The 14422-nt window shown below is 40.5% G+C and overlaps 2 protein-coding genes across 9 annotated transcripts in view; one reads left to right on the top strand and one right to left on the bottom strand.

Moving 5' to 3' along the window:
* LOC106084327 (general transcription factor 3C polypeptide 3) overlaps positions 1-14422 on the top strand; it is a 237951-nt gene that overhangs the window by 22369 nt on the left and 201160 nt on the right. The gene's annotated exons all lie outside the window — the stretch shown is intronic.
* Positions 1-14422, bottom strand: part of LOC106084326 (mucin-2) — a 198202-nt gene that overhangs the window by 10694 nt on the left and 173086 nt on the right. For 6 of the 8 annotated variants that reach the window (XM_013247917.2, XM_013247920.2, XM_013247918.2 and 3 more), the window contains 2 exons: positions 6030-8439; positions 362-1051 (listed from right to left, as the gene is read on the bottom strand). In XM_013247917.2, coding sequence (XP_013103371.2) covers positions 362-1051; positions 6030-8439 — 3100 coding nt within the window. Of the gene's footprint in view, positions 1-361; positions 3371-6029; positions 8440-14422 lie in introns of all 8 variants that reach the window. The other 2 variants (XM_059368630.1, XM_059368632.1) reach the window with 2 other exon arrangements.

The raw sequence follows: 14422 nt of genomic DNA, 5'->3' as shown, positions 1-14422 counted from the left end.
ATTCTCTCTCTTTATCGATCGAACATATCTCTCTGGTCAAATCGCTTTAAAAGCCGAATAATCCTTTTGACTTCCTAGCGAGGTGCATACATATCACAGATGTACAAAGCTTTTACTTCATCGAGGCCCTCCCAGCTGCTGCAGAAATCTTTTCTATCCTATTGTCAGTAGGCCAAATTAATCTATTGAAAATTTGCAACTTTTGCACCCAAACGTTGCTCTGATCTCCCTCTATATAACTCTTATAAGTTTTAAAAGGGTCACTTATAGCTCCAATACATATAAGGAAATCTTTGGTTAAAATGTCAAAATTAAGTTTTCTTTTATGATTTTCTAGTTAGTAAAAACAGGTGTTACTTACCTCCCATAGGCTGAGTCTGCACTCGTTTTCGAACTAACACCCAGTCGTGAGTTCGGCGACGACAATGGGTAACCATCCAAACTACTAAGCTCATCGGAATCGGCATAAGCATCACCACTGGGCGTGCCAGTGGCCTTGTGAGCTTTGCCACGATTATTGCTTTGTTGCATCATCATTGCCATCATGTCCGCGGCAGTCGTCTGCATTGAGGATCGATCTTGCTGGTCCAGTGATTGCCGCAGGTTGGCGTGGAAATCTTTTTGCATTTGTTGTATAAGATTTTTAGCGTTATTCAATTGAACATTGGGTAAGTGATGATGATCTAGAAAATGACCATTAAAGTGATTACCTCCTCCGACTCCGATATCTGCTGCTGCGGTTCCTGCCATTGCTCGACTGAGGCCAGATGATAGATTGCGGCCATGGCCATGACCAGCATGGCTGTGCTCCAAGGGCTGGTGTTGTTCATCATCATCACTGATTTTACTGAACTTATTATCGCTGGCATCGACTTCCACCTCCACCACGCATTGCGGATTGCCCGTCATGTGACGAATGGAATTGGGGGATATGGGAGACTTGTCCAAATCATTTTGTTCGGTTTCAATACTAATGAAAATTTCCCGCTTCTGATTGTTGCCCAGCATATCTTCCACTTTGGTGAGGTCACTATATCTATTTTTGGTAGTTCTATTTTGGGAGGGAAATGAATCGAAAAGACCTTTAGGATGCTGGGGTAAATTGGGGAATTGAAAGTGTGAGGATAAATGGGGATTATTACTGCTATTGCTATTACTATTGTTGTTGTTGTTATTGCTATTGTGTGTGTTTAGGGGAGGGAATGTTTGGGTTTGATTATGGGAGTTGGTATTGGGAATCGGGGACTTTTTTGCTTGTGCGGCGGCAACATCGTTCACATTGGAATTCGGCATAAACATCGATCTTTGTTTTTTCGATGTCCGATTCAAAAGAAATTCTCTACAATCTTTAAAGATGGGGAATTGTTCTTCATCATTTTCAAATGATGAGAGGAATTCCTCGAAATCAAAATCTTCAAATTCGGCCGGCAAAGAGGGTGGCGGTATAAAAGGCTCCTCCAAATTGTTCATTTGGGCCCTGAGACGTTCGAAGGCCTTCTCATGCTCCCTCATAAAGTTATCACACTCCATGGAGGAACGATTGGCGCCCTCATCATCGGCCGAGCAGGAGTCGGCCTCTGGCGAGGCATCGTATAGAAATTGATTGCGGCCCAAACGTATGCGTCGCTTCAACAGATTTCTGCCTTCGGCAGAGTTACGTTGACTCAATGCCGCAGGTTGCTGTGGTGCCTGTTGTTGCTGTTGTGCTTGTGTTGCTTGGGCGGAGTTGGCATGGGCCTGAAGATTTTGATTTGCTGGATTATTGGTATTTGGGTCCGTTTTAACGGAAGGCAAAAATTTCATAGGCGGTGCCGAAGACTCTGAGGAAGATGATGAGAAGTGATCGAGGCGAGCATCTGAGGTATCCGAATCGGAATTTTTAAATTCATTTCTTAGCTTATTCAAATTTACCGGCAGATTATCACATTTGTTGATCAACTTCGGATCAATATAGTCCGAACCTACAGAATTCTTATGCTCTTCACTGGCCTTGTGGCTGGTGGTCGAGAATAACGAGCTAAGGGCTACCGGCTTTTGAGATAACTGAGAGGTTTTGATTTGTTCAAGGGGCAGTAGGGTTTTTGCATTCAAGGGTATCAGGGGCGTAGAGGGCTTGGTCAAGGAGGGTGTGCTTGGTTTGGTCAAAGGAGTATTGGGTTTTGACAAGGCTATGGTGGAGGGCATTGTGGTCACAGGCGTCGAGGGCTTGGTCAAATTGCCGCTGTGGGGTATTATGAGTGGTGTTGAAGGTTTGGATAGTGGGGCCAAACGAACAGAGTTGTATTTGGAAGATGTGTCAGCCGCAGCTGCAGGTGTTGAAGGTGCTGTGTTGTGGTTGTTGCTGTTGTTGTTGCTGCTGGTGGTATTAGGGTAATTATTTTCACAATTCTCATTGGCCTCGTTGTGATTGAGATCCAACAGGTCAGCCTTGATGTTTTTGGCCGAATTTTGTTTGCTGAGATTATTACTTTTGTCCTTTAACTCCTTGGCATTGAGTGGACCATATAGGTTAGAGGCACTGGCTGCTGCTTCTGGTTTCGCAGCGGTGACTGGCTGTGTTAAAGAGTTGCCATTTTGATCGGCTATTTCTTTTTTTGCCCCTTCACCTGCAGAAATCCTATTCGCTTCCATTGCAGCCCTATTCAGTTTTTCCAATTCATGTTCGTATTTCAGAAAAACAGCCAAGGAATCAGTTTTACTGACATATCTGGAAGCCGTTTGGGGGGCACTCTCTGTGGTCTCAATTGTAAGGGGAGTTGTCAGACTGCTGTTGTTACCGCTGCTACTGGCCTCATTGGCAGCATTTATATTCAGTTTAAGTGGTTGCTTTCGATTGGAAGCTGAGGTATCCCTACGCACCACCCGGGGACTCTTCGTCACCGCATAATCGTTGACGCACACCGAACGCACTGGCATTTCGTCGTACTCCTCCGGTTTCATGAAATTCGTCGATATGGGACCCTCATCGGAGAGACCACGTTGTATGGTGGGCCTATGCTTCTGGGCAAACAGCGGTACCCGTTGTGTCAGCAACGGTGAACGTCGCGGACATCGCAGCGAACCAGTGCGTCGGAAACTCGATGATCTGGCCAGTGTGGGGGTTTTTGAGGTTTGCTGTGGTATTTGTGACATGGTCATGGGACTAGAAGTGGATGAACTACTAAGCGTTAGTGAAGTGGACATTTTGTTTGCTGCTGCCATGGCCGACGATGCGGCCGGTGTGGCCGGCAAACTAGGCAGTTGTGGTGTTTGTGGTGTACTCGTTGGATTCGTTGTCTTGGCTGTGTGTTCGGGCGAGTCTGTGGGTGAACATAATTCCTCAAGTTGTCGTTTAGCTGATAGAAATGGGTCATAATTATCTGGCAGGCCACTGTAATGTGTGTGAGAGAGAGATAATTGAACAGGGATTAATATGTGTTTTAAATAAGAGTATGGAAAACAAGATTAGAGAAGGCAATATAATACCCTTAGAAGACTTTGAAGTTAATGATGACTGCATTTGGTACCTAAATTTCAGATCGCATGAAATATTAACAAGACTTTGATTTATAAGAATTCGCATGAATATTTTAAAAACTTTGAATGTTAAATTAAATTTTTTATACCCAGCACCATAGGATAAAGATAATATTCATTTAGTACATCCGTTTGCAACACATCGAAATATCGGATCGGCGTAAAATTCTAGGGCGATTTAACGATTTCTGTCTGACTGTATGTTATAATCACTCTACAGCTTTGAAAAATTGAGATATTGAGCTGATATTTGCACAGATACATCTTTTGGGTGCACACAGGTTAAGTTTCTAAACGAGCCAAATCGGACCATATTTAGATATGGCTGCCATATACACCGATCTGCCGATTTGGGATCTGAACAAATAAAAGCTGGATTTATTATCTGATTTCGCTGAAATTTGAAACAGTGAGTGGTTTTAAACCTCCCGACACCCAACTCAAATATGGTTTAGATCGGACTATATTTAAATACAGCTGTCATATAGACCGATCTGCCTATGTAGGGTCTGAAACGCATAAAAGCTGCATTAATTATCCAATTTCGCTGAAATTTGAAACAATGAGTTGAATTAAGACTTCCGATATCCGACCCTGATATGGTTCAGATCGGACTATATTTAGATATAGCTGCCATATAGACCGATCTGCCGATTAAGGGTCACTCGAATTCACTAAATTTTGAAACAATGAGTTTTTTATGCTTCCCAACCAAATATGGTTCAGTCGGACTATATTTAGGTATAGCTGCTATATAGACCGATCTGCCAATTGAGGGTCTGAAACCAATAAACACTGCATTTATTAGCCGATTTCGCTGAAATTTGAAATAGTGAGTTGCTTTAAGCCTCCCGACGTCCGACTTAAATATGGTTCAAATCGGATTACATTTAGATACAGCTGCCATAGAGACTGATCTGCCGATTTAGGACCTGAAACACATAAAATCTGCATTTATTACCAGATTTCGCTGAAATTTTAAACAGTGAGTTGCTTTAAGCCTCTCGTGGCCTGATCCAAATATCGGACGATATTTAGATATAGCTGCCATATAGACCGATATTCCAATTTAGGGTCTTAATCCCATATAAAGCGAATTCATTGGCTGATTTCGCTGAAACTCTTACTTGTATATGAGTTCTCAGGACCTGAATAATAATGAACGAGACCAGCCCCTATTTAGATATACATAACTATGGATATGGTAGTGGAGTTATAATATAATAAGATGATTAATATATCCATGGTGGTGGGTATCCAAAGCCCACCACAGGATAGGGGTTTATTTACTTCGCCATTCCGTTTGTAACACTTCGAAACATTGTTCTAAGATCCCATAAATATATATAAAAATAAAGCCAGCCGCTCGAAAATGATAACAAATGCTTCTTTTTGATGTAGATCGACTGGAATTGTAAGTCTTGTTAATCTCTTTTTCTTCGACGTCCTCACAGCTTCGTTACTGGCAACTTTCTGTCTGTCAGTTATGGTGGTCACCTGTGGCGCGCCTTGCGCTACTTTCTCTTGGGACACACAATTTCTCCACCTGTTTCTTAGCATATGGTTTATCCAGTATGTAAGGACTGGATCCACCCGGTACTTTTCTAAGGATTGGATCAATGTGTCGGTCCGCACATTATTAAACGCTTCCTCGATGTCAATGCAAACCACCAATGTGTACGTCTTGGCATCGAAGGATTCTTCTATTTTACGCACAACCTCGTGCAGCGCAGGCTCCATCGACCTTCCTTCATAGGCATGCCGTTTCTATTTAAGCAGTTCGCTGGATGTCCTACTCTTTGTCATGGTGACAACAATACGTTCCATCGTTTTGAGTAGAAAGGATGTAAGGCTTATAGGTATAGGCCAGGTGGAGCGCAAGATCGTTTTCCGCTCTGATAATTGTAATTGTATTCCTTGAGCCGTGTGTGACTTCTTCTATTACCTCTAATATACGTGGTCAATGTGGTGTGAATTGGTCCTTAACCTGATATAGCTCCATTTAAACCGATTTCCCGATTTTATTTCTTGAGCCACTAGAGGGCGCAATTCTTATACGATTCTACTGAAATTTGGCACAATGACTTCTGTCATGACCTCCCACAGCTCTGTCAACTATGGTATAAATCGCTTTTAAACCTGATATAACTCCTATTAAAACTTATCTTTAAACTTATATTTGCATAATGACTTCTCCTATGACCTCTAATTTACGTGGCCAATATGGTCTGAATCGGTCCTTAACCTGGTAAAGCTCCCATGTAAACCGATTTTATTTCTTGACCGCCTATATGGAGCAATTCTTATCCGATTCTACTGAAATTTGGCACAATGACTTCTACTTTGGTTTCCAACATTCAAACTACGTATGCCCCGAATCGGTCCAAAGAATTCGACATATGCGAATCATGGTGGAGGGTATATAATATTCGACACGGCCGAACTTGTTTTTTTTTTATAATAGAGTCAGAAATCTTGTCCAAGCTTCAAAATCTGTTTCCAGTTTTACATACCTTATTACAAACGAATCACTGCGTAGCAAGCGTGGTGGTGATGTTTCATTAGCCACCTTAATCCCCTCTATACTTTTCAGGGAGACATCAGTGTCATTAGATTCTTCAGCATTCTCCTGAGATAAATGCTTTCTCTCAGATTCCTGATTCTCTTTGCTTTTGTCATTATTAGAGTACGTGGAGAACTCATTGGAATCAGATTCTTCAGCATACTCCTGTGATACTTCCTCTCTCTTAGGTTCCTGGTACTCTTTGTTGCTGCCGTTATTAAACTCTCTTGGATGTTCTTTTGTATCCTCCTGAGAAATTTCGTAAGCCGATGAAATTCTAGAAATTTCTATGAACTCTCTATTTAAGGGCACAGCCTTCATGGGTAAAGTAGTGTTGCTAGCATAGGATTCTGAGGGCACACGTTTACGTTGAGGTCGACCAATGCTTAAAGTTTTAACGGGACTAATTTCCAATTTGATGGGTCGTTTATAAGCTAAGCTGGAAGAGTCCATAGAGCGTGGAGTGGCATTGAAAAACTCACTTTGTGTTGGAGGAGGAGTTGAAGCTCGAATTTTACTGGGTCGTGGTGTTTGTGAAGCAGAAACAGGGATTTTGCATTCCTTTCCTTTGGTTAGTGGAATCTTCATGGTTGTTTTAATTTCCATGTTTGATGATATTTTAGATTGAGAATGTAAATCCTCAGAAGGTGTTCCAACTTTTGAGGAGCGTGATGATTGTGGAGTCGAAGCGGGGGTTTTAATGTCTTGTACTTTAGTTGATGATATCTTTTTGGTTTGGATATTGTCCTTCATTGTTGATACATTTGGCTTGACTTTCCTTATGGGTGGACTAAATCTTCGAAAGCTGGACTTAGAGTTTTGAAAATCTTCAGCACTCATATTGGGATGTTCTGGAGGGGTTATGAATTCCTCCTCTGTATCAGAATCAATTTGAATGAATAACTCTGTTGTTGAGATGCAGGATTTCAAACTTTTATGTTGTTCTTGGGGATTCTCATCTTCTTCTTGATCTCTGATTTCAGGTATTTCGATGGAGTTTAAAACATTTTTTTCTGTTTGTTCTTTAGATAGCCCTTTTGGAATATCCCCCATTTTCTTGGCAATTTGTTCGTTATCCTCATTTTCCGATTGTCGTTGCATTTTCTCTAAAGCTTTGTAAGCTCTTTGTAAAATCTCTTTGCTAGAAGTCTGGGAAGCTGCTTTTGGCGTGGAAGCAAACGAACTATTTTTGTCTGATATATCAAGTTCCTGGAAAGTTTTCTTAGACAATGCAGTTTGAAATGATTTATTAATTTTTTCTTGGGGGAAATCTTTTAAACACTTGGAGTTTTCTTGATTTCCCTTGGAATATTCTTTAGGAACCATTGGGGAAAACTTATGAGTTGTTATATCTTCTTTGGCTAATGAAGAATTATCTTCATCTTCCTTTATATATTTATGGAGTTTTTCTTGAGGAAAATCTTTAAAACGCTTGGAGTTTTCTTGATTTTCTTTGGAATGTTCTTTAGAGAACGTTGTTGAAAACTTATGTGAAGAATTTTTTTCATTTTCCTTTGAATACTCTTTAGAAATAGTATTGCCATAGTTTAGAGCTGCCATATCTCCTGCGATTAACGAAGAGTTTTCTTCGTTTTCTTTAATATATTCTTTAGAAATCATGGACCTATGCAAATTTTCTTCTGTAAAAGAAGAATTATCTTCAGTTATAGTTCTGCCAAACTTATAAGTTGGTCTAACTCTTTCGGCTATTGAAGACTGCCGAATAATATCTTTCTTCTCAGGAGCTTGACGTTTAGTTGCCAAAGATAATTTCTTCAAAGATGATTTTTCTTTGGAAAGGGATTTTAACAGATTTTTCAATTGAGGCCTTATTTTAAGTTCATCCAAATACAATTGCTGCAAATCTTCATCTTCGTCATCATCATTGATATACTTTTCATCAAAGATAGACTCCTGCCTTTTAAGCTTTGGCTGCCTTGTCTCTGTATAGCGTTTATCGTTTCGCACCAAAGTAGACTGCTTAATGCCCGTTTGCTTTTTGACCCGCGTGGATATTTTAAACTCTTCTTTCAATGGCTTTTCTAGTCTTTGTGTTTTCTTTATCTCTTTTCTAGAAGATATGACTTTTTTAGATCCCATTACTCGATTTTCTTGCATTTCTTTGCCATGGCATTCATTCATATCCGTATAATGGGGAGCAATTCTAGGTGCATGCTTGCTAGCTGCTTCCTTTTCTACTTCTTGGCTTTTGTTGTCTTCTGTAATAAAATATTCTTCCATGGAAATTTTGGTTTGTTCTTGTGATAAAGATTTTGATTTTTCACCCAATTTTTTAGGAGGTGAAGCATAAAAAGTCAAACTCTTGGCTAACTCAACTTTTGTTTTCGGAGATGGGTGTTCTATAAGGTAGATATTCGCAAAATGTATAGAAATTGTAGTTTTATAGATATTTTTGGGTTGGAAGCTTAATTGTAAGATCTTAAAGAAACGTTGTTGTTGTATTGTAGGTTCCCCGACAGTAAGAACTTTAGTTCAAAACCAACTGAGTTCAACTTAATCAAGTTCGTGAACCCAGCCTCAGTTATATAAGTTGTTTTGAAAGCAATCGGAATCAGATAAAAATCTATGGCATATTATTCATTTGATATTTAAAGCCAATAAAATTACTCCCCCCTGCCACAGGATGTATTGAGGAATTGGCGTCTAAACAAGCATGCGCCAATATGGAAATGCTACGCAAACAGGCAAAAACTTCGTGTGCCAAAGTACTTAGAGAAGAAAAGTTTCTTTACGAACAGCGTTTACTACGTGCTAGAGTTATTGCTTCTCTGAGGGAAAGCAAGAGCTTTTGGTCATTCGTAAAAAGAGTAAGGGGTAGCCCATCGGCAATACTAACTCTTGGTAAAGATGACCAGTTATTCACCGACCCGGTTGGCAAGGCTAATCTACTGGCTGAAATTTTTGCAGGAAACCAGTCACTCCTCGTGATTGAAAGTGTTGAGTCAAAAGGTTTCTTGAAGATCTCGATGTTAATCAATCTCCAGGCCCGCATGGTATATTAGCACTTGTCCTTTGTAAGTGTTGCTCGTCCACTACGCAAGCTTTTAAATCTTGCGTTGGAAGGTTGCGAACGTTCAGCCCATCGCCAAAAAGGTGTTTTCAATGTAAAACCGACGTCAATCATGAAGGAGTTGGAGTTTCTAGGCATCAACTGTACCGTAAGAAAGTTTTTTATTAACCTACGTACCAAAAGATGCATTACGTTAGGCTTGGGATCTGTGGATCGACCTAAAAAGATGGGTCAGCAGAGGAACTCCTCAAGAAGGTGTACTGTCTCCTCTACTTTGGAATATAGCCATTAACAATATATTATTGTCTCTGAAAGAAAAAGGTGTAAAAATGGTCGCTTATGCTGACGACGTGGCTATTGCGGTTAGGGGAAGTTTCCAAATACTCTAAGAGATATACTTCGGGAAGCTCTACGTGCAACAGCGAAGTGAGCTACCGAAAGTGGTCCCGGCACGGGATAGTTGTGAGCACCACTTTAGCTGGAACATTGAGGTCGGATCTGTGTGGTTTTCATGCTGTCACGAGAAGTTTAGCTGGGAGCTACCGGGCGCGTCCACATGTTGCGGAGAGTGGACTGCTCAATACGGAGTAGTTGTAACTGCAGTCGCGGTATCGAGTGGAGAGTCTCAGTGAGAGGTGGGGTGCCACCGGCTCTTACACAAATACTGAGTGCCTATGATACTCGATATGACAAAGCGAGTTATTGGCGCTTTTTAATAACCAATGGCCATCATGTTCCCGCGGCGATCGGTCCTTGGACCGGAACGAGCTTGCTCACCTACAGGAGCTTGACGAGAATCACTACCTCCACATGTGGTTAGGTTAGGTTACGTAAGAGTGGCAGTCCTTAACAGACGCACTTAAACAATTAAACAATTCATTGTGATACCACAGTAGCTACAGACCAAGTCCTCTGGCGAGAATCAAACCAACGACCTATGCACTGGTCATCTAAGCACGCTACCAACTCGGCTACCGGGGCGCCTTCCACATGTGGTTACAATAACAACAACCGAAAGTGGTCTAGGCATAAAACCGTGCAAGACAGATAATATTTCTTTTCAGCAGGAGATACAAGTTACCTACAGTGGTACCTGTCTCCCTAGGAGGAGACAATGTTCCATTTACAGAAAGCGCAAAATACCTGGGAGTTTTGCTGGACAGGAGATGGAACTATAAAATGCAAGAAAGGCAACTCTATACACTTGCAAGAGATCCATTGGCAAAAGTTGGGGGCTTAGACCGCGCGTTATGCACTGGTTACATACTGCAGTTGTCAGACCTATAATGCTATGTGGTGTTGTGGTCTGGTGGACGGCGCTTCAAAAGTCCATCTACTGTTCAATACTCAACCGGATCCAAAGGATGTTTGTGTATCACCGCCGCAATGAGGACGACACCATCTGATGCACTGAATTTAATGCAACATCTAATGCCTCTTGACATTGTGGCTAGACAAATTTCTGTAACTACTGCCGTGATGCTAAGAGAGCTTTCTCTTTGATCAAGTGGCAGCTACGAACACTGTCTTATCCTTGATATAATGTCCGATGTTCGGCCTCGACTGTCACAGATCTCTCAACGAAATGGCTGAACAGTTCAAAATTCACCTGTTTTAAGTGCCGGGCCACAGAGATATACCAGGGAATTGTAAAGCGGACGAGCTTGCGAGACTAGGAACTGCCCTGCACATCCCAGGGATACTGGAATCTGCGGGTATGCCTCTTGCGACATGTAAGCAAAGTTTTCATTACCAGGCCCGAACAACAACGAATGATAGATGGTCACAAAGAGAGGGCTATGAGCATTCCAAAACTATGTGGCCTAATTTAGACTTGAAGAGGTTTACCGCTTTGCTGTCATTGGCTAGAACAGACGTCTCAGCCATTGTGTCCGTCATGACAGGTCACTGTCTAATTTGAAAACATGCTGAGAGACTGATGGTTGCCAGCAACGACTTTTGCAGAAGCTGTGAGGACATCGAAGAAGAGAGACTATAGAACACCTTCTGTGTGCATGCCCCACTTTAGATTCTGTTTGATTTAGCGGATGTGAAGAACATTTGCAAGTTATTGGGCTTTTTAAAGCGATCTGGATGGTTCAACGGTAGGAACTGGAAGGCATCTTCCTTCTTCTGTTTCTGTCGTCTGATGGCAAACTGCCACATAAACCTAACCTAACCTAGATTATCCCCTCTTTTTTCTCCCTTATCACACTGAAAAAAATTTATCCTAACTCTAAAGATATGCTGAACTTAATTTAAAAATACTCCATTTTGCTATGTTTAAAGCAAACATTTTCTTTGATGAAATTTTTGTTCCCATTTTCCGTTTGTAATTAAATAAACATGATTGCTTTATGATATACCAGGGTTCATTCAATTTGTTATGCTACTTTTAAAAGAAATAATGATGCCAATTTTTCTATAAAAATCCAGTAGATTTCTTTGAAGGCATATTAGGTTTTTAACTTGTTGCCAGCACCATATTATTCTCCCATATCTCCTCAATGCTTGCGATTGCGAACTAAATGATCCATAGCAGCGCAGGCTCAAATCATTCATGTCTTTTAACCATAAAGTTTCAAGGCGAATAATTAAATCCAGAGTTCTTTACAGTTCCTTTGAAATAATGAACTTTACTTGATGATGATGGGTTGTACATGTTTACATGGCCCTGCAGCTGGTTAATTAGCTGTTCGAGAAGTGTAGAACTTCATATGGAAAAGAACAAAAAATAACAAATAAATGGTAATGGAAATGAAAGCAGCAACAAATGATGCATACTTGGTTGCACATAATATGCAAAATATTCTTAATTGAATGAATCGCTGAATGAGGGTGTTATAGTCGTGCTCTACAGATTCCTGTGGGTTACCAAGGGCTTGGGGAACTCGCACTCGCTAGCAACGAAGCCAGAAGACCGCTGACAACAGCATAATTAAACCGATGTAGCAGCATAAACACTGCCATTCATAACATGTTGCTGCTCGCGTTATAATCTTAAGTATTTGTTTATGTTTCAAAGTTGCTGAGGATTGCCTTTTACTGCAAAAGTTCAATGCCGTTTTCAGTAACCGCAACATACGGAACAAAGAAATGAAATTTGATATCTTGGAAGAAGAAAAAAACATCTAAACAGAACTTCAACATAAACTGTTAGCATGGGGTAGACAAAATCTTGTATTTGCCGTTAGGCACATGCATGCATTTGTAATCTCATAGAAGAAACTTTGTTGCGATACTCAAGTGTAACTAATATTGCCCGTTTGAAACCTTTAAATAGGTTTTAATGCATAAATAAGGACAACTGAGAAGACCAGAGAAAATTAAGTAGTACAAAAGCCCAAATGAAGTCTAAAACTGTTGCTAAAGAGTGAATTAGTTGACTAATGAATTTGGTACAGGTATAGCCTGCTGTAGATTTGAAAAAGTCTAGGTATAGTGACAGCCTGTCATCGAAATTATTTAGATGTTTTCGTCCATTGTGAGATCACAGGAACGGTAGAAGAAAGACGGCTTCTAGTACCGTGCCTACCGTTGAACCATCTAGATTAGGTTAGGTTAGGTTTAAGTGGCAGTTTCCCAACAGACTCACTTAGACGTTTTCATCCTTTGTGACACCACAGGAACAGAAGTAGAAAGATGGCTCCTAGTTCCTACCGTAGAATCATCTAAAACGCCTTAAAAAACCCAACAACTTGCGAATGTTCACATGTAAAGTGGAACTCCTTCAGACTGCCAGTGCGGAACATACAAAGCAAACGTTCTATAGTCTCTTCTTCCTCGACGTCCTCACAGCTTCTGCGAAAATCGTTGCTGGGAACCTTCATTCAGTCAGCATGTTTTCCGATCAGACAGAATGACTGAGACATCTGTTCTAGCGGCGGTATGAAATAAGTCCACAATGCAATAAAGCCCCAAACGTTTTTTGGGGCTTTATATCATTTTGAAAATTTGGGCTAAATATCATGGAATAAGACCCCAAATTTGGAAATAAAATAAAGTCCCAAACCTATTTTTTGCGGCTTTATTTTGTTTTAAAAAAATTTACAATAAAACGGAGAGAGAGCAGCACATTTTGATCGCCCTCTTAATGGCGAATTATTTAATTTTAAAATTGGGACTTTATTTGATATAAAATAATGCCCCAATTTTAGGTCCTTATTTTATTTTAGTTTGGGGTCCTTTTTCATTTTGTTATGGCCTTATTTCACTTTTACTTTTGGGGTCTCATTACATTATGAAAAGAATCCCCATTTTTGGGACTTTATTTTATTAACAGTTTGGGGCTTTATTACATTGGGGCCTTATTTCATACCGCCGTCCTGGCTAGAAAGGAAGCAGACAGAATGACTGAGCATTTGTTCTAGTGGCGTTACGAAATAAGGCCCCAATGCAATAAAGCCCCAAACGGAAAATTAAATAAGACGTCAAACTTTTGTACATAAAACAAAAACAACGGTAATTGGAGGTTTATTGCGTTTTTTAGGGCTTTAAATCATAAAGACCCAAATTTGGAAACGAAAGAAAGCCCCAAGCCATATTTTTGGGGCTTTATGTTGTTTTAAAAAAATTTATAGTAAAATCAGAGAGGGCATCATTATTTCATTTTAGTTTGGGGTGCTTTTTCATTTCGTTGTGTCCTTATTTCACTTTTACTTTTGGGGTCTCATTGCATTATGAAATAAAGCCCCATTTTTGAGACTTTGTTTCATTTACAGTTTGGGGCTTTATTGCATTGGAGCCCTATTTCATACCGCCGTTCTAGCCAGGAGGGCCCTAATGCAAAAGGATTGGAACGCTACTTCAGGCAGTTTTGGGCTTGTGAAAGTGAAAGTAAATTGGTTATTTATCAATATTTTCACGAAAAATTTGCACTCTCATAAGAGCATTCCAATATTTTTGCTACGTAGATTGTTGTATACACGGATGATATTGTGGTTGCTTCACGTGGCCTGAAAGAGCATTTGGAATTGTTGGGACGGGTTCTGAGGAGATTGACGGAGAATGGATTGAAATTGAAATTCCAAAAATGTAGATTTGCTTTTGCTGAGATTGAGTATCTGGGGTACAAGGTGTCAAAGGATGGGATAAGGCCTTCTCACACACATGTGGTTGCGAAAACTTCTTATCCGGGCCTAGGAGCACGAAGGCGGTACAAGTCATTTCTATGGTTGTGTTCGTACTTCAGACGATTTGTTAGGGGGTTCTCTGATATCGCAAAGTCGCTTCAGAACCTGACAAAGGATTGATTTTCGGTTATGTGCGGTTCAGAATAGGGACCAGGTGATTGTGGACTTGAAGTCGAAGTT

The sequence above is a fragment of the Stomoxys calcitrans genome, chromosome 5 (genome assembly GCF_963082655.1).
Source record: "Stomoxys calcitrans chromosome 5, idStoCalc2.1, whole genome shotgun sequence".
NCBI classification, from domain to species: Eukaryota; Metazoa; Arthropoda; class Insecta; order Diptera; family Muscidae; genus Stomoxys; species Stomoxys calcitrans.
This window is presented reverse-complemented; position numbering and strand designations above follow the sequence as displayed.